At 34.9% G+C, this 25037-nt stretch overlaps 3 protein-coding genes across 3 annotated transcripts; all 3 read right to left on the reverse strand.

The window, feature by feature from the left end:
• Nucleotides 1-1129: 1129 nt before the first annotated feature.
• LOC110095025 (3-hydroxyisobutyryl-CoA hydrolase-like protein 1, mitochondrial) lies at nt 1130-7777 on the reverse strand. The gene is made up of 6 exons (XM_020820388.2): nt 7456-7777; nt 7267-7347; nt 7064-7132; nt 6798-6861; nt 5693-5772; nt 1130-1255 (listed from the first exon to the last, which is right to left on the reverse strand). The coding sequence occupies exons 1-6, from the start codon at nt 7576-7578 to the stop codon at nt 1130-1132; spliced, it is 543 nt and encodes a 180-aa protein (XP_020676047.1). The 5' UTR covers nt 7579-7777.
• Nucleotides 7778-11832: 4055 nt separating this feature from the next.
• Nucleotides 11833-17355, reverse strand: LOC110095030. The gene is made up of 5 exons (XM_020820396.2): nt 17148-17355; nt 14608-14726; nt 13625-13682; nt 13418-13495; nt 11833-12355 (listed from the first exon to the last, which is right to left on the reverse strand). Exons 1-5 carry the CDS (start codon nt 17296-17298, stop codon nt 12162-12164), a joined length of 600 nt encoding a protein of 199 aa, XP_020676055.1. The 5' UTR covers nt 17299-17355; the 3' UTR covers nt 11833-12161.
• A 1656-nt stretch (nt 17356-19011) lies between these two features.
• Nucleotides 19012-24810, reverse strand: LOC110095024 (peroxidase 64). Its single transcript, XM_020820387.2, has 4 exons — nt 24607-24810; nt 24272-24460; nt 23595-23646; nt 19012-19510 (listed from the first exon to the last, which is right to left on the reverse strand). The coding sequence occupies exons 1-4, from the start codon at nt 24808-24810 to the stop codon at nt 19116-19118; spliced, it is 840 nt and encodes a 279-aa protein (XP_020676046.2). The 3' UTR covers nt 19012-19115.
• Between the last annotated feature and the right edge of the window lie 227 nt (nt 24811-25037).

Here is a 25037-nt window from a genome sequence, read left to right on the forward strand (position 1 = left end):
GAACACTAAACATATTTTTCTTGAGAAAATTTTAACAAAATTTCTTAAAAAATTAGGAGTTTTCCGGAAGCAACCACTCCAGTATCCAAGGCGCATTTAATTGAGATTTAATGCTAGAATACTCTTTCCATGAAAGATAAATTAAGAAATATATGATAATCTTGAGACACATAAAAGGAAGAAATATTAAAAAGTGTTCTGATCAACAGTACATTCAAATCCAACTATGATCAGCTTTCCATCCAAGTAATTAATAAGTAAAAACTATTGAGAATAACCCTTAGTACCAAGACAATGGTCTACATATATTTAGTTGTCTTATCATTTAAGAAATATTCATCCAATTAAAAATAATATTGATGTGGTTAATATTTCTCAAGAACTCTACGCTGCGTACTTGTGCAGTAGAAATGTTACACACAAAATTATCATGGAAAAAAGAATAATCGAGCATTTACATACATACCACTGAATTCTATGCTAGTTACATGGTTAAAACCTAAATACGCTTATTTACTCCTATACTATCTAGTCTTATAAATACCAAAAATATACCATCCGGTTAACCCATAAGGTTTGTCTTACTTGGCATTTTGTGGCAAGATGGTATAGGAGTATAGAAGAAGATTTTGGAATTAAATGTACAAATAGCATAGAATTTAGCGATATGCATATAAATGCCCCAAGAATAAAAGAATCATAGTAATAATAATTATAAATCATATTCATTTTCAAATAAGATATTTCAAACACCTTTTAGCGCCTATTCGGTTGGGGTCTTTCTCTAGTATAAGCTCGTTAAGAGACGGAGTTATTCCATTGGGTTCATTAAAAAGAAAAGCTAGCATAAGTAAAAAATTTATCTGCTAGTAGTTTGAAGTTTAAGCTTTGCCAGGTTAATCAAATGAATCTAGATGTGAACTCAAATAAACCAGGAAGTGCCAATGTCAACAGGTTACGCCATTTGATACTGTGATTAACATGCAAGTGATAGTCATATGAAGATCCATGTTTTCTATGATATAAATAACATTCTAAATTAATGAATGTTTCTAACATTGGAACACTCATATTCTTATTAAAGAAAATGATCCTTGTTACCAAAATTATGATAATAAGCATAGTAAGGTTAATTAAAAAGATCAAAAGGTTTAGAGATGATATAGCATACTGTTTTATCTGTTGCAATACGAAATGTTCCAGGAATTGACACACCTCCACCACCTCCCATGGTTATACCATCCAATATAGCCACCTGCATTGAGTAAAATGAACATGGACCAACACTTTAGATTAACAAGTATATAACAGGCATTAAAACAGATGGGTAAATCACAAATATCTATATCTAGTAAATGTTACAATAGAATTGAATATCTTAGTTAAAACAATCGAGTACAATTATCAAAAGTAAGTATGCCACTTTGTAACTTACTAGTTGCTGCATTATCTATGAAGTATTACACTTCAAAAAAAAAAACTTTTGTGCTCGTATTGGAGATGGGTGTGCCTTTGACACGCTTTGACATGTAACCGCAAGCTGAAAATCATGTTTAATGTGTTTTTTTATCTAAAATTAGAGTCGGACATAGCGATAACCCCTACATGCAAAATTTGAGCCGATAACCAAGCTTAAAGAGGAATGACATCTTATAAGTTGGTTATGAAAGAGTTTTAAGTATGAATTGTTAAACCAGGAAACGTTTTCTAAAGAGCTTGCATAGAAAAACTATCTAATTTAATTCAGAACAATAAAATGGTATGCCAAAATATATATGAATGAAACTTCATTGATGGGTTTCCTTATAAAAATATTTATATATCTTGGCATAATTACTTCAGTAGGTTTCAAACAACAATAACAACAACATCAAGTCTTCATCCCACTGTGGGGTTGGCTACATGAATCTTTTTTATCCATTTTGCTCTGTTAAGAGTTAAATTCTCATTTAAATCTAATAAAGAAATGTCATTTCTAATATTTTCTAACCAACTCATTTTAGGTCTAACTCTATCTTTCTTGTAAGTCAAATATAATACATCTACTTCCTAACCGGGTCATCGGATGGCCGTCGTTTTAGGTGACCATCTAAGGCACTCTCTCTAATCTTATCTTCCACTGGAGCTACTCCAACCTTTTCGCGTATATGCTCATTTTGTATCCTGTCTCTAAGAGGAAAGCCACACATCCACTTGTGCATCCTCATCTCTGCAACACTTAACTTAATATTATACTTCTCTTATAATGGCAACATTCTGCACCATAAAGCATTGCAAATCTAACCTCCATTTTGAAAATAAATAAATAAAATTAAAAATTAAAAAAAAAAATCTAACCTCCATTTTGTAGAAATTTTCCTAAGTTTGAGGTGGACTTTTCTGTCACACAACAAGCCCGATGCATTGCTCCACTTCAACCATCCAACTTGAATTCTACTAATAATATCCCCCTCTATTTGACCATCACTCTGAACAATAGGCCCAAGTATAAAAAACGTGTACTCTTATTAATGACTTGATCACCTAAATTCATAATCCCCCCACTAGATCTAATTATTACTAAAATTACACTCAATATATTATGTTTTAGATCTACTCAAATGAAAGCCTTTAGACTCTAAGGTTGAGCTCCATAATTTAAGTTTATCTTCAACCCCCTCTCTAGCTTATCAACAAGAAGAATGTCATTAGCCAAAAGCATACACTAGGGTACAACCTCTTGCAAATGTCTAGTGAGAATATCCATGACTAAAGAAAAAATATATGGACTTAGGGCCGATCCTTAATGTAATCCAACTGAAATAGGAAAACACAAGTAACAGCTCCTGCATACATATCCTTAATGACTTGAATATAAGCATTATTAACCCCTTTCTTTTCTAGAACTCTCCAAAGCATTTCTCTTGGAACTTTGTCATATGTTTTCTCTAAAATAATAAATATCATATGTAGATCCTCCTTATTCTCTCTATATTTCTCCATCAAACCTCTCAATAAATGAATAGCTTCCATAGTAGACCTACTCGACATGAATCCAAATTGACTTTGAGAAACATTAGTATCACGCTGCAACTTATGCTTCATAACTCTCCAATAGTTTTAAAGTATGACACATTAACTTATTTCCTCTATAATTCACACAAACTTGTGCATAACCTTTATTCTTAAAATTAGGAATCAACACACTCATTCTCACTCATTTGGTATCTTTTTTTGTCTTCAAAATATTATTAAAAAATTTAGTAAGCCAAGAAATTCCTTTATTTCCTAAGTATTTCCACACCTCAATGGAAATATCATCAGGTCCAATAGCTTTCATAGTTAAACATTAATTGGAAACAAATTCTATTTATCTTAAATTAAAAATTTTAGTGCATGTATCCTCCTTATAGTTGTGATTACAACTATCGATACTAGAGTTTCGATTGTTGCCTTGTTGGAGCAAAATTCAAAAGAAGTTCCAACCAAAATGGGCACCTATTTAATTTGTTCTCAATATAATTTAAAAAAAGGCTACCCCAAAAATTCCATTTGCTCGTAGAAAGAGCTTTGGAATTGCTGCTTAGTTGCATTATGAAGACAATTGCAAGCACTACATTTGTTAGTGAGTTCAATGTCTCCTTAAAAAAGTGTTATGTTCACACCTCAAAAGCTTTTTTTTTTATAATTTCAGTACTGCCTTAACAGGCGTTATGTTATGCCGGTCCAGCTTGGACCGGCTCCACCTGGACCGGCCCAGCCGGTCCAGTTCTACCGAAGGCGGACACAGGGCCGGGCGGAAGAGAGAGGGAGCCAGGGAGTGGGGTCCACTTGCAATTCAAACATGAGCTAAGTGTTTTTGGAGGGAGAAGGAGGGGTAGAGTAGTCCTTTTGCTTTTGTTTTGAATTAGAATGCATTAAGTAGGGAGAAAGAGAGGAATTAGGGTTATGTCATGTTTTGTGAGAATTTCCTTTGTCTTCTTGGATAGTGAGGGCTCTAGATCGAAATCTAGAGATTGGGAGAGTGCGATCCTCCTCTCGAATAGAGGATCCTTGTATCTTTGCTATTTTCCTTGCGCCTACTAGTAAAATACAAGTTGTTTCTTCATTTTTCTATCAGATTTCCCCTGTTTTCTACTGTTTTTGGCTGTTTTACTGCTGTGGACAGCAGTTTTCATCTTGGATCTAACCGATTTTGGTGAGAAACACTTGGAAATCCAAGTGTTTCCTATGTTATGACCAATAAAAATAAAAATAATAATTTGTTTGGAAAAAAAATTAAAAAAATACTAAAGAACACAGTCAATTATAAAATTTTTAAATTAATCTTAATGTTTTCTTTTAAAACAAAGAAAAAATAATTAAGCTACAAATAAAACAAAAAATATATATTAAAATTAACGAAAGGCCAAAATTCTAATAAAAGATAACTTAATCTTATTAGAATATACATATATTTTATGCTTTACTTCTAATGCCATCATTAAAGATATTTCTAAGAAAGAACAATAATTTGATTATTAAATTATGAATGTAATATTCTTTTATTTTAGTTCATTCAACCAAACGACGTTTTAAAATTAGACATCTTGGGTGAGATGGCATGAAACTAAGGGTGATAATTTAGGTTTTGAGTTGGGATCGATTTTAACCCTAAAATGACCTGAGAAAAATATAATCAACTCGATCTAGATATATTTACTAAGAAAATACAAAGTCCCAACCTGAACCCAACTCCAATTAGACAACACAAAAAACACTTATGTCATGACGGGTAAGCATCAACCCGACCTGAAATGGACAAGATCATTAAATTTGAACATAATTACATGATTTAGGCACGAAAACTTTTAAAACATTACAATTTAATATGAGTTTTTCATTAAAAAAATATTAATCCAGGTCAATATTTTTATGTTGATTTGAACCAGGACTTATCTCGACCCAAATTTTTAACAATACACAACATGAAATTATATACGAACTATTTTATTTTATACACAATTAGCATGAATTAAGATCCTACCTTGATAAAATAATTTTAAGCAGCATTACTAAGAGTTGCAAACAAAGTGAAAGTTAGGAGACAAAATTATGGTACAAAATAGTTGTGACATTGGCTCCACCTAACAACCATGTGATTTAGCACCATATGTTGCTCCAAATCTAATGGCTTTGTTAATATTGGGCAATTACATTGACAACAATAATATCCCCACCATGCCATCTCTTGTACGAAAATCAAAATTATTGATTGGAAGACGCATTAGAGCCTTGAATGGGACTTAGCCAATCTATGGTGACCATGAAATTTGGCAGCATGCCAATAACAAAATGATCAATGCACTGACCCTAAGAAAATTGGCACCTCATAAAATAAAGGGCTTAAAGTTATGTCTTTTTTCTTCTATCAAAAGCATTTGTAGAATATAGTGTCATTAGCCTAACTGCCTAAGCATCATTTGAAGTATAATAATAGCTCATATCCCCACCAATAAAAATATAATAAATCAAATTTTTTTCTAATACTATAATTCTCAATGCATGAATTGCATCACCATATAATAGTAGTAAGTTAGTGTCCTAACCTTGTGTTAAAGATTATGTCAACAATTAAACTATTTGTTAAAACAAATTCAAGTTAATAAATATAATAATTTTACAAATAGAAATATCAAACTTCAACGCATGAATTGCTAAGATATAAACTCACATGTGGTTTCAGATAGGTGCCTAATATGTAAATAAATGTATACAAGTGCCTGAAAAAATCCTTGCAGTCTTCCACCTTTCCTGCATATTTTAAGGTCCAAGGAGAACATAAGTAATAACAACAACCTTGGTCCAACGTCAAACAGCTAACATCAAAAGAATTTAGTCGTCATTAGACTCATTACAACTTGTAAAAAGGAATAAACCAACCATTCATAATTGCAGAGCAGTCAATCTTCACTCTACTTGTCTCACACAAATGAAAAAAAAAAATGATAATGATTACAATTGATATTTAAAAGGTATAGTAATGCCAGACAAACAGTTAAACAAAAGCTACAAGGAACCTAAGAAACAGGTATATCGGTAATAGAAGAAAATGATCGATGTAAAGCAGAAAAAAAAAAAAAGGAGGGTGTAAAAAAAAAAAAAAAAAAAAAAAACAGCAAATATGACACTCTAGTGCAAACAATCAGACCCTATGTCATAGGCCTCTCTTTTACTTACCCCCATACTCATTTTCTTTCACATTGAATTTTTAGATTCAAATGTGGACTTTCCATGTCTGATTGGCTTCTCTAATATCAAAAACTTGGTTTTTTTCATATGCTATTGCTAATTATTTTTGCTTTCTAGAAGTTACAACCACTAGTTAATTCAACATATATCATTGGCTCTTGTATGACAAAGATCACCAGTGCTACATCTTTATGAACAACAATAGTATTTCACAGATAAAAAAATCTGAGCTTTTTGTGCAACCGATAATACAAGAAATACTTTCCTCTTTAACCTCTAGGTTTTAGAATTTGCTCATTAATTGCTGAGTTAATTCAACTTGTTGTTCTACGCGAAATATGGCAATAGGTTAAGATTCTAGATGAACTGAAACAGATTATCAAATCATCTTTTCATATTTCTAGTGACTAAAGAATGGGCATGAAATTGGAAACTTCACAAAGTATGAAAATTAAAAAAGAACCCTTGAAATACACATTAAACTAATAAATCCTTACTTAGCATAAGATGGAACTTCAACAGATTTCTTAAGCAAAAATACATAGCAACCAGAAAAAAGAAAAAATTAAAAGCGGAATGGTACAGACCTTCGTTAAGCAGATGGTAAAGAGTTACAATATCACCACCAGCACAGAATGCCCTTCCACTTCCCTTTGAAGCCAAAAAATATCATTTAATTTTTATTGTTCAGGTTAAAAGAATTTCATTTTATTACTTTGGCGAAAGAAATCATTAATCATTTATATTATAAATGAGGGGAAATTATATGCATAACACTCAAAGCCTTGCAGGTTACATAAATGTAGGAGAAAAAAAGGAAACAACAGATGGGTTCCAACTAACAACATGCTACCTTCATCATGACAAATCCAATATCAGAATTGTCTTCCCATGACTCGTACAGCTTCTTCAAACGAAGCCCCTTTAAAAAAAAACAAAATGAAACGAGATAACAGTCTGGCTTGCTCTCAGCTAGTCAAAACCTCAAACAGCTTATGTGCATAACACACACACACACACAACAAAAAACGCCACGTATTAAACCAAATGAAATACCATGTTGGTAGTGAGCGCATTAAGAGCTGACGGCCTGTTAAGGATCACCGCACGGGCGCTAGCTTTCCCTTCAATAAGCACCTTAAATCAAATACATCAATCAATGAGAACAACTATAGTAAAGTTAGAGCAAAATGAGAGAAACAGCTAAGTATTGAAGAACAGTAAATCGGATATTAAGAAAACGACCTCACTCTTGAGATCTTCATCAACAGCCGGTGTTGCCAATACCGAAAAGGATCTGTTTTGAGGAAGGAGACGGAGGCCGCGAAGAGACCGTTGGGCCAACGATAAGACCTTCATGAACTGCATCTTCTCGCCTTCTTTGACGAGGCGAAAGCAGACGATTTAGGCGAATGGACAGTTCCACCGGAAACCGCGCTTTCGCTTCCCGCTCCGCCGCCGCAGCGATGGGCCTTTGGCGTAGGGTTTTGTCGTGGAAGATTCCGATGCCGAGAACGACTCGGCCGATACGCACAGGGGAAAAAATCTGTTTCGGCCCGGCATCATTTATCACTGTTATAGTATTGACTATTGAGTATTGACAACAAATCGTTGTCGCTGCATTTCTTTATAAATGAGCTTTACTTAATAAGATCACCAAATGCTATGATATTAGTAATATGAATTGACTTGTAATTAATATAATTGTGATAAAAAAATGATAATTGACTTAGGCTTCGGTTGGGACGGCTTTTTTATTGCTTTCTAAAACGGAATTTTAGTACAAATTTTTTTATTTTTATACTAAAACTCCTTTTTAAAAAACAATAAAAAAGCCGTCCCAAACGACGCCTTAGGCCTCGTTTGATTCCTCCGCTCTTTCTACATAAGCTCGTCTAGACGGAGTAAGCGGAATTTTTTCCCTTTTCAGACCGGTGGAATTACGGAGTAATAGGAAAATGTATTATAGAAAAGGCGTGTAAACAAACAGCAGATACCTAAATGTTTTTGCGGTTCGAATCGGAAACGACGTAATAAAGCCGAAACAAACGAGGCCTTAAGCTTCATTTGGGATAACTTTTTTTTCAGATTATTAAAGCAGTGTTTTAGAGGTTTTATTTGGTACAAATTTTTTCTTGCTTTTTAAAGTAACTTTTTAGTAAAAAAATTGCTTTAAAAAATAATAAAAAAATTGTTCTAAAAGAAGCCTAAGTTTAAATGTAATATTGAGATAATTACAAATAAAATTTAAGGACTTCATAAGAATAATAAGAAATTAGTGAATATGATTATTAGAAGATGAATGCATATTGAATTTTTGCTAAAAATAAATAGAAAAAAATATTGAAGAATATCAATGCATTTGTAAGAAATCAGCTTGATAGGGTGATGATTGAATTAATTAGTATTAATTTTTTAATCTTGCATATAATTACATAAGGGAGAGAGGAATATACTTTTTTTAGGAAAAATATAGGGTACAAAAAAAAAATTATCATGCCTCACTTTTCTTTGCTTTGAGATAGGAGCTTTTGATATTACTCTCTTAGGGGGAAAATAGATGTTCTCCAACCACTTTTTAAACAAAAAATTTTGATAACTCATACTATTATTATACGGAATTTCATCGGTCTTCAAGTAGATTTTCACTCGTGGGTGAATCAGGTATCTATTATTATACTTATGAAGAGGAGCAAAAGCTCTCTCTTTCTCTCTCTCTCTCTAAAAAAAACAAGATAGCAAACAAAGACTCTTATAGGGTTCTTAAATTTGCCTTCAAGTTAACTCATGATCTTAAGAGAGAAGTTGGGCTCTACTACTACACTTAATATTCATTTGAGGTCAATTTTCATACCATCTTATTTTCAATGTAATACACTTATTGGAATTGGAAGCATTCCCACACATAAGGAGAAGAACAAAGATCTTATTCTCATTTTACTTTGTCTATTTCTTCCAACTTATGAGAACAAGGTCCCTATATTACAATTATTGTTGTTGAACTATAGAGTTATAAAAGCTAGCCACTTTATTCTTGTATTTGATAGATGTTCTTAGTGGCTCAAGGATGACCTCTTTTAAGAGGTCTAACGCTTCGTTTAGGACGACTTTCTTCATGCTTCTTAAAACGACTTTATAGTACAAAATTTTTAACTTTTGTATTAAAAAACAGCTTTAAGAAGCAGGAAAAAAGCCACCCCAAACGAAGCTTAAGACTCTAAGATATGATTGATTCATATATAATTGTTCTTTATAAGTAGTATGGCTTTGGTGCCAAATTTCAAATGGGAAAAGATACTGTCTTACTATTGATCATGGGCGGATCCCCATAGTAGTCTAAGTAGTGAGGGGGGATGCTATACTCCCCCACCAAAAAAAAATTTTTGCCCACCATGAAAAAAGAAGCTAGATCCGTCCCTGCTATTGATGATGATGAAGCCATACAAATAGCTCAGGAGGCCTCTTAAATGATGATAAGAGTCCCAAGAGCTGTGGGCCAACTAGTCCAAATTTTACTTTTGGGCAAACTAATAAACAATTTGATTTTGGACCAAAGCTAGCACATTCTCTTAGTTCATTAATTGAGCTAGGTTTATATCTTCAATTGTGGTAATACAAATGTTCTCCAAATGGACTATGATCTTGTCACGATTAGGACTCTATGGTCTGTATTAGGAGTGTTATTGGCAACAGAGGAAGTGGGGGAGTGGAGTAGACGACTTGTGAATCATGGATTGGAGTAGATGTAGGGCTGCAAACGAATTGAGTCGAGCAGCGTATGTGAGTGTTCATGTTTGAGTTTGTTTATTATTACCTTGTTCAAGTTCAATTCATGTTTGATTCGATCTTTATTGTTTGTGTTCATGTTTGGTTCGTTTAATTTATCGGTGTTCATATTTGATTCATGTTCGGTTCGTTTAGTGCTTATCGAGCTTTGAACAAACAAATCTTAATGAGCTATGTTTGTGAACATATTTAGCAAATAATTTATTGAACAAATAAACCTTAAATTTGTTCACAAACATCTTAAACAAACAATCTAGCAAATATGGATAAATGTAAAATGTCACTTATTCATAAACAAATTCATTCAATTGAAGGTATAAAATTAAATGAAATTCATTTGTGATAAAAGAAGATGTCTATTTAAAATGAAAATATGATTAATCTATATGAATATATTTTTATCAAGTTTTTATCAAGCTTCTTATCGAGCTTAATGTCGAGCTTGTTCATGAGCTTCAAATAATATTGTCGTGAACAAAAATGAATCGAACACATTAGTGTTCAAACTTGTTTATTTAAGGATCGAGTGCTTAAAATGCTATTCAAGTTTATTTGTTTAGTTAATTAAACGATCACAAACGAGCTTTTAATCGAACTGAGCAACGAGTGGCTTGTCAAATGTTTGGTTCGCTTGCAGCCCTAAGTAGATGTGCAAAACATGGAGTAAAATAGGCCATGGGAGTGGATTGTTGTAAGAGAGATTTGTTGATTTAGGAGGATTAAGAGGGAAAGTTAGAGGAAGAAGAAGAGAGAGAAATTAAGTTAAGTAATTTGATTGTATTATAAAGTTTTCAGTTGTTTTATAGAATTTCAAATATAATGATAAAAATTTCTAAATAAGATTACGCCCAAATGTAGTAATTTAATTGGTATATGAGAAGAGGAGAAAATGTTTACGAGGTAAACTATTTTGACGCAATTTACTGCAGGTATAATTTATAGAAACGGAGAGATGAATTGCACAGGAAATTTATAAACGAAAAAGGGTACGAGGTGTCAAATTCACGAACAATTATTACGTCCTCCGACCAGACCTAGAGGAACGTCCGGTCGGAGGCCAAATCGCGTCAAAAAATGAGAAATACCAAGCAAATACAGAGCAATACCAAACAATAACGAAGAATACCAACACGTGAAGACCCAATACCGAATTATACCGAGCTATACTGAGCAATATTAGTGTTGCATTTAAGTCTACAACAGAGATATGTACACAATTTATCATTATATTGTTTTGAATTTCTTAACGGCTCTGTAATGATATTTATGATAAAGTTAAACTTTGTAGATGCTTCCATGTATTTAAATAATGTGCTATGTTGTAGACAGAATATACATGAAAATGATTAAAAGCATTAAATGTTGAGAATTAAGAATGTTTGTTTTCTCTATTACACCTTACGTTGTTGGTGGGGGTATCGTCGGGCTGTTGCACCCTTAGTCTACACCAAGCATTTTCCTTCCCACAGCCACATCTCACCAAGAAAACCAATGTCTGTGACTTGGATCTTACTAATAACAACAACATCATCAAGCCTTTATCCCACTACGTTGGGTCGGCTACATGAATCATTTTTCCTCCATTAAGTCCTATTAAAAGTCAAATTCTCGTTTAAATCTAATAAAGAAAAGTCATTCTTAATATTTTCTAACCAAGTCTTTTTAGGTCTGCCTTTACCTCTCTTAACATAAGTCAAATCTAATACCTCTATTCTCTTAACCGGGTCATCGGAAGGCCACCGTTTTATGTGACCAAACCAAGTCTTTTTATGTGACTTGGATCTTACTAATGTGCCACTAAAATAAAGTGTTGCCACAATAATGCTCACACTTGAATCAGATGCATATAGAAATCAACATTTAGCAGATTCTCCTAATATATTATATATACATTCCATCTAGTTTTTAACCAACTTGAGTCTTTCCTCCAGATTTGACTCCTGGACAAAAATGAAGAATTGATGATCAATTGACATGTCAGAATAATCTGGAAATAGCTTATTATAAGGCCACAACTTCAGTTCTATAAGACAGATTTGGGAAGCCTGGAGCGACATAACCTCTGCTAATAGTGTCTGTCTTGTTGGATTTGAAAGGGTAAGGAAGCTTTCCTTGTAAATGATTCAAAAGAAAAGAGAATTGAAACAAGTAATAAACAGGGCAGGTCAAAGTGGCAGGAGCAATACAGGACAGGGGATGAATTCTGCTAATAAGTTGCCATCAACATGTTTTGAATGGATTGCTTCCATGCTCAAAACTACCAAATCTAGATTTAAGTCATCAGCAACCTCACCGATCACAGAAGTTGGCTTCCTTTCTTCTCCCAGTCGTTCCAGAAGTCTGAATTCCGAAAATCCGCCTGTACAAAAGAAGGAAAAAAAAAAAAAACTTAAATCAATTTTCATATCTGAAAATAAATATCAATCTCTAGTAGAAAGTTATAGAAGGTATAGAAGGATTAAATTTTTACTCATATAAGCAAATATGTGCTTATATATAAACATATGAAGAGAATAATTAAAATAAACACACGATAAATAAAATATCAGCAACAATGAGGAATTATTGTAATAATAAATGCTGAAATTTTCAACTAAAGCTAATTGTTACATTATTTACGACAACAAAAAATTGTTCTTAAACATTTTTAAATTTCGATGCAAATTGATTGCATTCCTATAAGGATTTCCTCGGAGAGTTTCGATGGCGAATGCCTCAAAACGCACCTTATGGACCCTTATTTGCATCGAAATTCATGTATGTGGAAGATAAAGCTTCGCTTGGGACGACTTTTTTTATCATTTTTTAAATTTTTATACTAAAATTCTGTTTTAAGAAGCAATAAAAAAGTCGTCCCAAACGAAGCCTGAGTCTCTTCTAAAGATTAAGGCATTATTTCGGACGTTAAAAATTAAAATAACACCTGAATTCTTAAAAATATCAAGATTTATTTATTCTAGGGAATGAACTTCTACCCAAGTCAAAAAATATTATTTACAGATCAACTTTGTCTAGAATCCAACATCAAATCTCAATCAGTATAGACTTAGGCTTCGTTTGGGATGGATTTCTTACTGCTTCTTGAAGCAGCTTTTTAGTAGAAAAAATAATAATTTTTGTATTAGAAAGCTACTTCAAGAAGCAATAAGAAAGCCGTCCCAAAAGAAGCCTTAGGCTTCGTGAGGGACTGCTTTTTTACTGTTTCTTAAAGCAATTTTTTAGTGCGACAAATAAATTTTTTATACTAAAAATCTGCTTTAAGAAGCAGTAAGAAAGCTGTCCCGAGCAATTTTTTTTGAGGAATTGTCCATATAATTTATGCAAGGAATTCCTACTAGGATTTTTGTCAAACGTAAGGCTTTCTTTTTTGTAGTTCTCTTTCTTTCTTTTTTTAATGTTGATTGGATCCAAAGAATTGTACCTTCAGAAAGATGCCACCGAATGCTAGACAACTGAGATTCATGATCTGGGATAGATTCTTTTGGTTTGTCGTCAATAACTGTAAAGCAATATCAAATTATTAACTTTTAAAGCCTGCAATTATATGTACCTTTCCCTAGAACAGCTCTCAAACACTAAATGTAAAAATAAACAGAAAAGAGTCAAAATTAAGGTTTGATCAGCTTACCAACCACTGTAATGTCTGCTCCATACTTTTTTGCCAAAGAAGCAGTGGTTGCTGCAGCCTATAGAGTGAAAAGAAACTTATCACTCTAATCTGGTGGGAGTTACAGCATACAGGATGTAGTAATGTTAAAACTGTTCTAACTATAATTAAAGCCAGATGACCAGTGCACATTTGTTTAGTCATAGAAATATTCCAGAAACAGACTATGATAGCAGCAGATCATCACTATGTGCCTTGTCAGGAAGGTACAGAAAAATTCTACACCCAAATAATTCATTTGGTTTTAAAAAGCATGACTTTTAATAACTAAAATATACTTAGTCATCCCGTTTTGCAATATAAGAGTTAATCTAGATAGCACAAATGCAGGGAATACTGAGCTAAATTGGTGCATCTTATAGTTTAGGCTTTCTTTTGTAATATTGTGTTGTGTTGTATAAATTTAACTTGTTGCAACTCTCCCGCAACTCATAAGCATGGACAAGTTAACCATTAACATAATAGTGAACGGTGGAGGAAGTGCACGCACATGATAAGGGTTTCTATTGCATGTTTCCGCACACAGCAAAATTATAGTATGCAGATATTTGGAAAGCAAAGCAAATGTAAAATAATTTTTTTAAAAAAAAATTGAAGCATCAGAATGGAAGATGTTGAGCATTTGGAAACTGATAGAGCACATCATCTAAAAGATGTTCAAATTGATCAAGTTAGACATAAAATTTAAGCAGCAGGATGTCATATAGCACATGGTAAGGAAAGGACTTAAATATATAATATGCAATAGCTAAAAAATCAATTCAGAAAATAACTTGTTTATCCATAGCATTCCTTATAATACAAGTTTTTAGCATAAGGAAACATAGAACTAATCACCAAGGTTCATAAAAATAAATTAAAGAAAAAAGAAAAAGATTGCAACTATCTTAAGTATAATTAACACTCTTCTATCTTAAGGTCATGTAGGAAGCGTGAGAAAGAACCTGTCTGCTTCCCTCTGAAAGATAAGGATTCCGATCTGTAATTGGAAGAAGAACATGCTTGATGTTTGCAAAAGCATCAGCAGATAAACTAACACCAGATTCTTGTTGCCCAGCCCTCACTGAAAATTTAGTCGAGAAGTAGTTGAAAAATAAATCAGAATAAGTAATTAAAGCAAATAATTTAGATCTGTGGATGAACATTGAGAACCGCAGAAACAAAGATTGTACAAGTTCTATGCTTCCAAACAGCCTTTCTCGTTCAGGCATAACTAACAATCAGCTCCAAACCTCTTCACAGGCACTCCTACAATGTTAATACTTTCTTGAGAAAGCCCTTTTATATTCACCATCCCATTGACAAGATTAACTATGACGGCATGCAATGTATCCAGCCATGAACTACTATGATAACTTTGAACGACAAAGTAACACTAAGGATACCCAAGTTGACTCAATATATCTATATTGTGCATTCATCACAACCAAAAATCTCTATATGTCAACCCCTTGCTCTTATGCAAATTCAACTACCTCAACATGGTGACCACCATTCTAGAATGAATGAATAACGTCAGAATTGTGCCAGCCAATGATGGGCACCACTGCCAAGCAATACATTGAATTCATTTTTCTTCAAACCAAACATAAATATGTGATCTCCTACATTTGCTTTACACTAAACTAAACAACTCTAGATATCTATGATGCACTATATTCACTTTACATTGTATTCCATTTTACTTAATAGTTCTTTTTCAGCAAAAAATATATCTCCAAAAGGAATGTCTAAATTCCTCGATGAGATGTCACACACACATACTTAACACGCATGTGTATATATATGCATAAAGAAGCACTAAAGAGCTCTACCTCAATCAATATGCTCATTGGTTCTCAAAGTAGAACTTGAAGATTCAAACCCATCTTGCAACATTCTTCAGCTAAATATTTACAAGCCACCAATTGATTATTGAGTGAGTTTCAATTTTCATACAAAATTACCAAGCCTTCCCCTAAGCTAGCTTTCTAATTTCTATGTCATTTCACCCTAAAACACCCTAGCTCTCTCACAATTCATTCTCTCTCCACTAAGGGCAAATAAAAAAAAAAAGATCAAGCAATTCAAATGAAACTTTAAGAGAAGAACAAGATTAAGAAACAAAATGAGTAATGACATTAAATTAAATCTTATTCTATATCGCCTCCCCTGCAACATCTATGCCTAATTATTAGGACATGTTTGATAATCCCTTTCTTTGGCATTGCTTTTAAAAAAAGTCTTACATGTCAAAAATAAATAAATAAACCTAAATAGCAAATGCAAATTCATGGCTTCATAATCTTGAAAATCTATTTCAAACTTACCTATTTTGCAAAAAATAAAACAATATAACAACACAACATTATGAAATGAAATATAATACTCTTCTCCACACTCACGTCACCTTCCCCTCCTCTTGATAACCCACTTATACATGCACTATCTTTTGCTGAACGCAAAGCAATCGGGTAGTATGAGCAAGCTCACCTTGAGGTGGTTCATTCATGCAAGAAGATTAGTTGACTTTAAGTAAGATTATTTTAATCCTAAAAAATTAGTTATATTTGTAACAAACCAGTTGAAAAAGAAAGCTTGATGAGTTCACAAGTTCAAACAAGTCGTCTTAAGAGTGAAGTTTATCCACCTTAGTTGAATTAATTAGTGGGTTTCCTCTTTTACAAAATACCTTTTTATTATTGTCATTGAATATAATAGAGAACATCCTTTAGTTAGAAACCATCTGCTAACTTATGTCATTACCATAGACAGGCTTCTAGTGACACTGCAGTGAAGAAATTATTGGGTGAAGGCTACGTACTGCAGCTAAGTGCGAAGTAAAAGAGTACACATATGTGCGCCAATTGTTTACGCCATTATTTTAGGAGTAGATGGTGACTTCAAAGTGAATACACATCTGTTTATTTCCTTTATCCGCCACAGAGCCATGTATGTAGTCCGCACATTATAATTCCTTCACTACAGAACGGTAAATTCAGCAGAAGTGTGTCTATTGAAAGCAACCTCATCCTAATTTTGAATCATACAGGCAAAGTTTTCAACGTTTTTCTTCAAGTTTCCTTTTCAAGATAGTATTCTTCCTATACCGACAAAGGTGTTCAACGGGAGCTCCTCAACAAATTTGATTGGTCGGACGGCCTTCATATTTCATCCCTTTATTTTAAATGCGGGCTTTCTGCTACTTCTTACAGCAACACATTCAACAAAAAAAGATAACAATATCTGGGAAACCATCAAACAAAATTCCGAAGTTTCCTCCATCCTAATTAATATATAGATCTTTGAAATGGTCTACATCCCACTCAATTAAATTCCTAGTAATGCTCAGAAGCATTTGAGCCATTGAGCACCACTTGCAAAATTTCACCAAAACCATCAACTAAGAGCCAACAGATAAGAAACCTAGAAGTATAAAAAAACAGAAGAGCGAAGAGAAATTGCATGGGGAATGAAAGATCAAACAGCCAAATGGATAAGCTACCTTTTCGCAGAGTTCTCTTTAAGGAGAAGTGGCCAGCTATTCCGGCCTGCGGAGCAAGAAGAGATGATGGGCGTTGCATTAAGTGCCGGTCAGCTGCCGACAACTGGAATGACGGTGAGACAGGGGAGCCTAGGAACTGAGCAAACGCCATGGATGATGATCACGAAGACAGCGGCCTGAATCAGATGAGAGAAGATTTGGATCGGAAATAGAAATAAATAAATAAATAAATACTATCGGCGAATACAGCGGTAGCTTCCAGAACGGCTGGGGGGAGTCGGCGGCGGTGATAGGACACTGAAAATAGAACCCAAAAAGTGACCGAAATAAATGTACTAAAACAAAATTGGGTCAAATAAAATACTTAATTATTAAATTTATTTATTATAATTAGTTTAATAATTTTAATGTTTAATTTTGAATTAGACTATTTTGATCTAATTTTTTCATTCTTTTTTGCTTCAATTATTTATCTATGGCTCATAAAATATAAGTTCATAAATTCAACTACTTATAATAGGGTGTTAATTATTTTAAATTATAACACTAATACTCTATGATTTGAAGCATATAACTTCTATGTTGAAATTAGTTTTTATCTATTTGTTTGAATGAAGAAAATTTTAGTAAAAATAAAACATTTTTACTTGTTTTTTATATGGTTAAGAAGTATAGTGAGTATTTAGATTGAGTAAATGTATTATAATAAGACTTAGTAATTTGTAAGTTAATGATGAATAATCATTAGCCCTTTTTTATGATCTATGTTTATTTTGAGGAGAAATTATTCTGTGCGGTCACGGAACGACATCCATTGAGGAAATAGGCATCATGCCATTAATTTCCTGTGTACCTCTATTATGTACCGCTCAGTATCGGACGACGTGACGTGTTCTAATTCGCCTCTCGACCGTTTGGTGACTGCAGAGAATAATTTCTCTATTTTGAGAGTGTATTAAATAAAAGATTTGAAGTTAGGATGTGAGAAGAAAGTAGGTGTGGATTCATTGGACCCCCATCTTAAAGGCCAAGATGTGCACTAGGACTAGACTTGAAACGAATGTCTGAATGTGATGAAAGAAAGTAGATAAGAAAATCGTAGAGAGAATGTACTTGGAGTATGTAGTTATAAATCACTTCTTAAGATTAAGTTTCATGTCATGAGCAGAGTTAAAATGCGTAATCAATGGCGGCACAACCTAAGCGATGAAGCTAAGATCAATAGATCGTAGAGGTGACAATGTGGATTCATTGGTGTTGGTGGTCCCACCTCTCTCTTTAGACAAAGGTTCACATGAAAACATACGACTAAAACTAAGGATTCGTTTGGGACTGCTTTCTTTCTGTTTCTTAAACCAACTTTCTAGTACAAAAAATTAAAATTTTTGTATTAGAAAATTGCTTTAAAAAGTATTAAGAAAGCCGTCCCAAATGAAGCCAAGTCCATAAGGTAATGCAATATAAAATTATCTAAGAGAAATATGCAATAGAACCACATAGTAGTAGAAGCAATTGAAATTTGAAATTTTCAATTAGTTATAAACTTCATAATATCCTCAATTATATGAACTTTTGCATGTTGAAATTACGATCTATTTGTCACAATAAATCTTAAATTTTTAAATAAACATTAATATATAAATTTTAACTATGTTTTCAATGAGAATTCCTAACACATTACTTATCTAATATTTTTGCATTACATATTATCATAAAAAAAAATTCATATCACATCCAAAGGGAAGATTATTCTAAAATAGAATATAATTATAATATAAAATTTTAAATTATGAAGATAAATCTTGAAACATTAAAAGACTTTATCTATAAGCCTTAACTTTATTTAAAAAAAAAAAGTGGAAGGTTAACTTGTTGCTATCTCACCATTATTTCTCCCTCACAAACAAAAACCAAAAAAGCAAAACCCTCCCTACACAATATTTAAATTACAAAACAGCCCCTTTTCCCTCACCTCACAAACCTGCAATCAAGCCTCACCTCCTTCCCTCCCTTCAGACTGCCCATCTTAACCATCGACTTAACAAATTCTGCGTTAAATTTCGCCTGAGAGCTCGCAAATTGAGTGATTAGTTGCTTAGTTCTTGGGTTGGTGAGCAAGGCCTGGTCGGAGGAGAAGAGGCTCTTCCCTTGAAGAAGAAGCTTGAAGTAAGCGTTGTCGAAGATGGTGGCGGTGGAGTCCAAGCCGGCGCCGGCGCTCCTCACCTTGTTGTGAGCGGGGCAGATCTTTCTGAGGCCAACGGCGAAGGAAGAGCTCAGGGAGGGATCAACGTCGACGCTTTGGTTGAAGTTGTGGATCCGGTTTTGGAAGGAGGAGCAATGCGCAAAACCTAGAGTGTGGCCTCCTGCATGGATGAAAAATGTCAATGGTGGCATGGCATGAAAATTTATTCAGTTTGGAGAAAATTTTAATTAGTATGTTTTAATTTGAAATTAAGTGATTTATGTTTATTGAAATTTTTATTATGTATTTTTATAATGAAAATGTTTCATAAATTATTAAAATTTTGGCCAATATGTTGATCACCAAGATTTAGGATCTGTTTAAGACGACTGCAATATTTTATGAAGTTGTTATAGCATCACAGAAAAATCTTAACGGAATTTTATCCGCCAGTAGTAGCGGTATTGTAACTGTCAGATATTCCGCCGGTAACTTATCGACGGGATTTTTGGTGGATAAACTGCTATAAAGTTTTTAGCAGAAAACCCATCGACTACATTTCCGTCGAAAATTCACATTTTTTGGGGAAAATTTTCAATTTCCAATCCGTCTGTAATAATAAGAGATTTTTTTTTGATAACCGGTAGAAGTCCGGCGTCGGGTAGAAAACTTGGCAAAGAGTGAAGGTTCGACGTCGGGTAGAAGTCCGACGTCTGTTGGTGGCAAAGGAGAACTCCAGCTTCACTTGGGCGGAGTTTCAACGTCAGAAGGGAACTTTGTTGCAAATTGGGAAGAATTTCAGCATCACATGGAAGTTGGTGGTCGAGGAAGAGCTTCTTCCTTCTCCTCCTTCTTCTCTTCTTCTTTTCTCTCTTACTTGAGTCCCCTTTGTGTAGAATGAGGGCTATATTTATAGTTTTTCTAGAGTGGCATAGCCCGTAAATAGGTGTGAGATAATGGGCGAATTGGGAGTGGTTTGAATGGACGACCGATATCGAATCCTTTGATCATGCACCATTTATTGGACATTTGAAGATCTTAATGAAGTCAGAATTCAGTGATCTTAGGCTCGTTGGATTCTTCTCGTCTAGCCGCTCGATTCGAGTATAAGCTCGTTAAAATCGAAGACCGTTTGGTAACTGAAATTGTGGTTTGAATCTTCCAACAACGCTTCGGGTCCTTGATTCGGACCCATTTGGACTCGGATTGGGTCAAATTTGGTGTCGTTGGATTCATATTTCCGATACGCTCAATTTGATTGTAAGCTCGTTGAAATCGGAGTTCATATGCTCTCGAATTTAATTTTTGAAGTTTCCGAACTGATTTTGCCTTGAGATTCATGCCCAATCAAGATAATATTGTGATAACGTATTAGTTGCCCCCCTATTTTCGGACGTCGAAGCTCAAGGAGTCCGAAAATATATGCGTCGACAATTTTTTTTACTCGAAACGTAAAAAATTGCATTCAAAAAATTAAATGCTTGCTCAAACTTGATCGTAGAGACCCTATTGAGCTCCGAAAGTGTCAAAATCGAGTCTGGAATGTCAAAAAACGTGTCTAAGGACCCCAAAAACATTTAATTTGGTCCGTCCGGGCTAAAAATCGGAGCCCGGGAACATTGACGACCGAACAGGGGCGCGCGGTTTGGCCGGTAGTTGCTGGCCGAAATTCAAATTTTAATTTTTTTTTTATTGAGCGTGTGGGGCCCAAAAAATTACTAAAAAGTCTCAAAAAATTCCTAAAAATTTCGAAAAAAATTCGGAAAAATTCAAAAATTATGGAGAACTCTAGAAACTTCCCCCCTTCTCTCCAAAAAAGTATAAATATGCCTCCTAGGCCTTTAGAAAATTTGCAACTTCTCTTTCTTTCTCCATCTGGCTCTCTGGCGGCTGAGGCTTATGCTATTTTTGAGTGGGAAACTTCCCCTCCTCGAATGCAGGAGTTACGGGATTTCTCTTCCTTCCCCCACGGCTTTCTGGCGGTTGAGGCTTCCGCTATTTGCGAGCAAGAAATTTTCCTTGCTCGAATTAGCGCCCCTCCTCACGTGCAGGAGTTACGGGATCTCTCTTCCTTTCCCCACGGCTTTCTAATGGTTGAGGCTTCCGCTATTTGCGAGCGGGAAATTTCTCCTGCTCGAATTAGCGCCCCTCCTTGAGTGCAGGAGTTACGAGATTTCTCTTCCTTCCCCTCACAGCTTTCTGACGGTTGAGGCTTCCGCTATTTGCGAGTGGAAAATTTTCCTTGCTCTAATTAGCGCCCCTCCTCGCGTGCAGGAGTTACGGGATTTCTCTTCCTTCCCCAACGGCTTTCTAATGGTTGAGGCTTCTGCTATTTGCGAGCGGGAAATTTCTCATGCTCGAATTAGCGCCACTCATCAAGTGCAGAAGTTACGGGATTTCTCTTCCTCCCCCCACGGCTTTCTGACGGTTGAGGCTCCCGCTATTTGCGAGTGTGAAATTTTCCTTGCTCGAATTAGCGCCCCTCCTCGCGTGCAGGAGTTACGTGATTTTTCTTCGCCATTTGAGCGGAAGTTTGCTGGCGATGGACGATCGAGTTGAAGCCCATTAGCAGTCAACGATCGAGTGTGGAGCCAAAGGAGAGAGTTCGAGGGCGCGTTGCAATTAGCAATCGAGTGAGAAGCCGATGATGAGTAGTAGTCCGCTGACAAGCAGAAGTCCGATGAGAAGGAGAAGTCCGACATCGGGTAGAAGTTCAACGTCGGGTAGAAGACCGACGAAAGTTCGTTGATGAGCAAAAGTCTGCTGACGAGCAGAAGTCCGACGATAAGGAGAAGTCCGACGTCGGGTACAAGTTCAACGTCGGGTAGAAGACCGATGAACGTTTGTCGACGAGCAGAAGTTCGACGACTAGTAGGAGTTCGACGTCGGGTAGAAGTTCAACGTCGGGTAGAAGACCGACGAAAGTTCGTCGACGAGCAGAAGTCCGACGACATGGAGAAGCCCGACGTCGGGTAAAAGACCGACGAAAGTTCATCGATGAGTAGAAGTCCGACGACGAGTAAGAGTCCGCTGACGAGCAGAAGTCCGACAACAAGGAGAAGTCCGACGTCGGGTAGAAGTACGGCCTTGGGCAGAAGACCGATGAAAGTTCATCGACGAGCAGAAGTCCGACGACGAGTAGGAGTCCGTTGACGAGCAGAAGTCCGACGACAAGGAGAAGCCCGACGTCGGGTAGAAGACCGACGAAAGTTCATCGACGAGCAGAAGTCCGACTACGAGTAAGAGTCCGCTGACGAGCAGAAGTCCGACGTCGGGTAGAAGTACGGCATTGGGCAGAAGACCGATGAAAGTTTGTCGACGATCAAAAGTCCGACGACGAGTAGGAGTCCGCTGACGAGCAGAAGTCCGACGACATGAAGAAGTCTGATGTCGGGTAGAAGTCCTATCCTAGGTTATATGTCGGAGCCTTTGCTCGACGACGTTAACCTGTGTGGATGAGGTCAGGAGAATCCACCAAGGATGTAAGACCTATCCGAGATTGTATGTCATAACATTTGTTAGATGACATTAACCAGCCTGTGTGGAAAAGGTCGAGAGAATCCACCAAGGATATAAGACCTATCTGAGGTTGTATGTCAGAACATTTGTTCGATGACATTAACCTGTGTGGAAAAGGTCGAGAGAATCCACCAAGGATGTAAGACCTATCCGAGGTTGTATGTCGAAACATTTGTATGTCGGAGCTCTGCTGACTACGATCCTTCTGACCTCTGTCTCTTGCCGACAATGGCCCTTCCAACCAAACAAACATGTCTATGTTGATTATTGTAACTCCCATAATGTAATACGTTTTATATGTCGTACATTTGTAACATCAAGCTAAGGCCTTCTCCCTAAGAAGGGCCTCATTTGTAATCAACTACAAATACTAGTGGATTCATTCAAACTGGGCCAGACCCCGTTGTTTTTCCCCCTTTTCAGGGGTTTTCCACGTAAAAACTCTGGTGTCTCTTATGAACGCTACACTCTCTCACTTATCTTATTGTGTGCTGGATCTTCGTACAATGCTAAGACGTTAAACTATATATTTCTCTACCGCCGCGAATACTCCAGGACGCAACAAAAATAAATGTGATTCTTATCAAATTTGAATCAAGATAAATATTCTCAAATTTTCCTCTTAATCATCTAGCAATATTGTTTTAAGCCATTAAGAAAAGAACTAACAGTTTGATTAAAATCCTTTAAAAATACTAATGCTAACTAAATATTAACGTTAATGAAGTGCTTAATTAATTAATTACCAGAGAGCGCAACGAGGTCAGCAATGGAGAGGCCTCGCTGGGCGAAGCAAATTTAAAATTAGTAATTATTTATATTTAAATATATAACATAAATATAATAATTATTTATATTTAATTTTAAAATTATGTAATATATTATATATGTATGAATTTTATTTATTTTTTAGTCTAAAAATTCTTAGAATTATAAAATTTTAATGAATAAATTGTCATTATTACTATGTTAATTTTATTATTTTTAATTATATTATTATTTATTACGTCATCCGGTTCGACCCCGGTTCGATTGGTCGAACCATGAACCTCTCATTCTTCCGGTTCGATGTCCGGTCCGATTTTCACAACCTTTTTTAAAGATATTTTTTTAAAATTTTTATACTAAAAAGTTAATTTAAGAAATAATATAAAAGCCATCCCAAATGATGCCTTTATTAAAATCTAATTAAGGCTTCATTTGAGATAGCTTTCCTAATATTTTCTAAAGTTATTTTTTAGGATAAAATTTTTTAACTAAAAATTATTTTAAAAAACAATAAAAAAAATTATCCCAAAAAGCTTACCAATTATTATGCGAAGAATGAAAATTCTACTAATTATCAAATTAATAAATTAAATTTTTTTGTTACAATGAACTAAAAACCAAAGAAATTAATAATAAAAAAAATGAAATATCATACCAAGGCCACAGCATCTCTTGCTGCAAGCGCGAGTATATCAGCACAGGATACAACACCTGGGCACGAGCTCTCCACTGCCTTCTTCGCACGGTCGATCACATAGAATGCGTGCAGTGAGATATTGGGAGGGCCATCCTTCTCTGCACTGTTCTGCTGCGTCGAATTCAACAGCACCGATCCATCGCACCCCTTCACATCATCAAACCAAAACAAAAAAATCAATTTCTTCTACTATAGCTTTATATCATGGAACAAAGTTGATAACTTTCAACAAATTCAATGGAGCTAAGACAGTTTTTAGCAGAAGAAGATGGATCGAAGGAGCTGAAACAAACCCTGATGAAACAGTCATGAAAATGCATGCGAAGCAGCGCAGCTGGAACAGTTCCATCATTTGCTATCGCCTTCTTAACTGCGACAGTAACCAAGCTTTCAACATTCGGGCAAGAATTGTTATAGTAGTTGATGTTAAGAGCATTAGAACTGGAACGAATAGAGAAGATCGTTAAGAGGATAGATGAAGCAAAGACTGTAAGCATATTTGCCATGCAGAGAGTTTGATATATGAATTCTTAGTGCTGGGAGAAGAAGGGAGATATTTGGTATAATTATATAGTGAGAAGAGATATAATTAAGCTTAGATTTATTAAAGGAGTTGGTACGAGAATCATTTTGGTAAGTAGTATGATTGAAGAGTTGAAGCTAAGCCATCATCAGATGGGGACAGTCGACTGTTTTTTAGTGGAAATTAATTAACATTTGGAAG

Source organism: Dendrobium catenatum, unplaced genomic scaffold (assembly GCF_001605985.2).
Source record: "Dendrobium catenatum unplaced genomic scaffold, ASM160598v2 fragScaff_scaffold_1595, whole genome shotgun sequence".
Lineage (NCBI taxonomy): Eukaryota > Viridiplantae > Streptophyta > Magnoliopsida > Asparagales > Orchidaceae > Dendrobium > Dendrobium catenatum.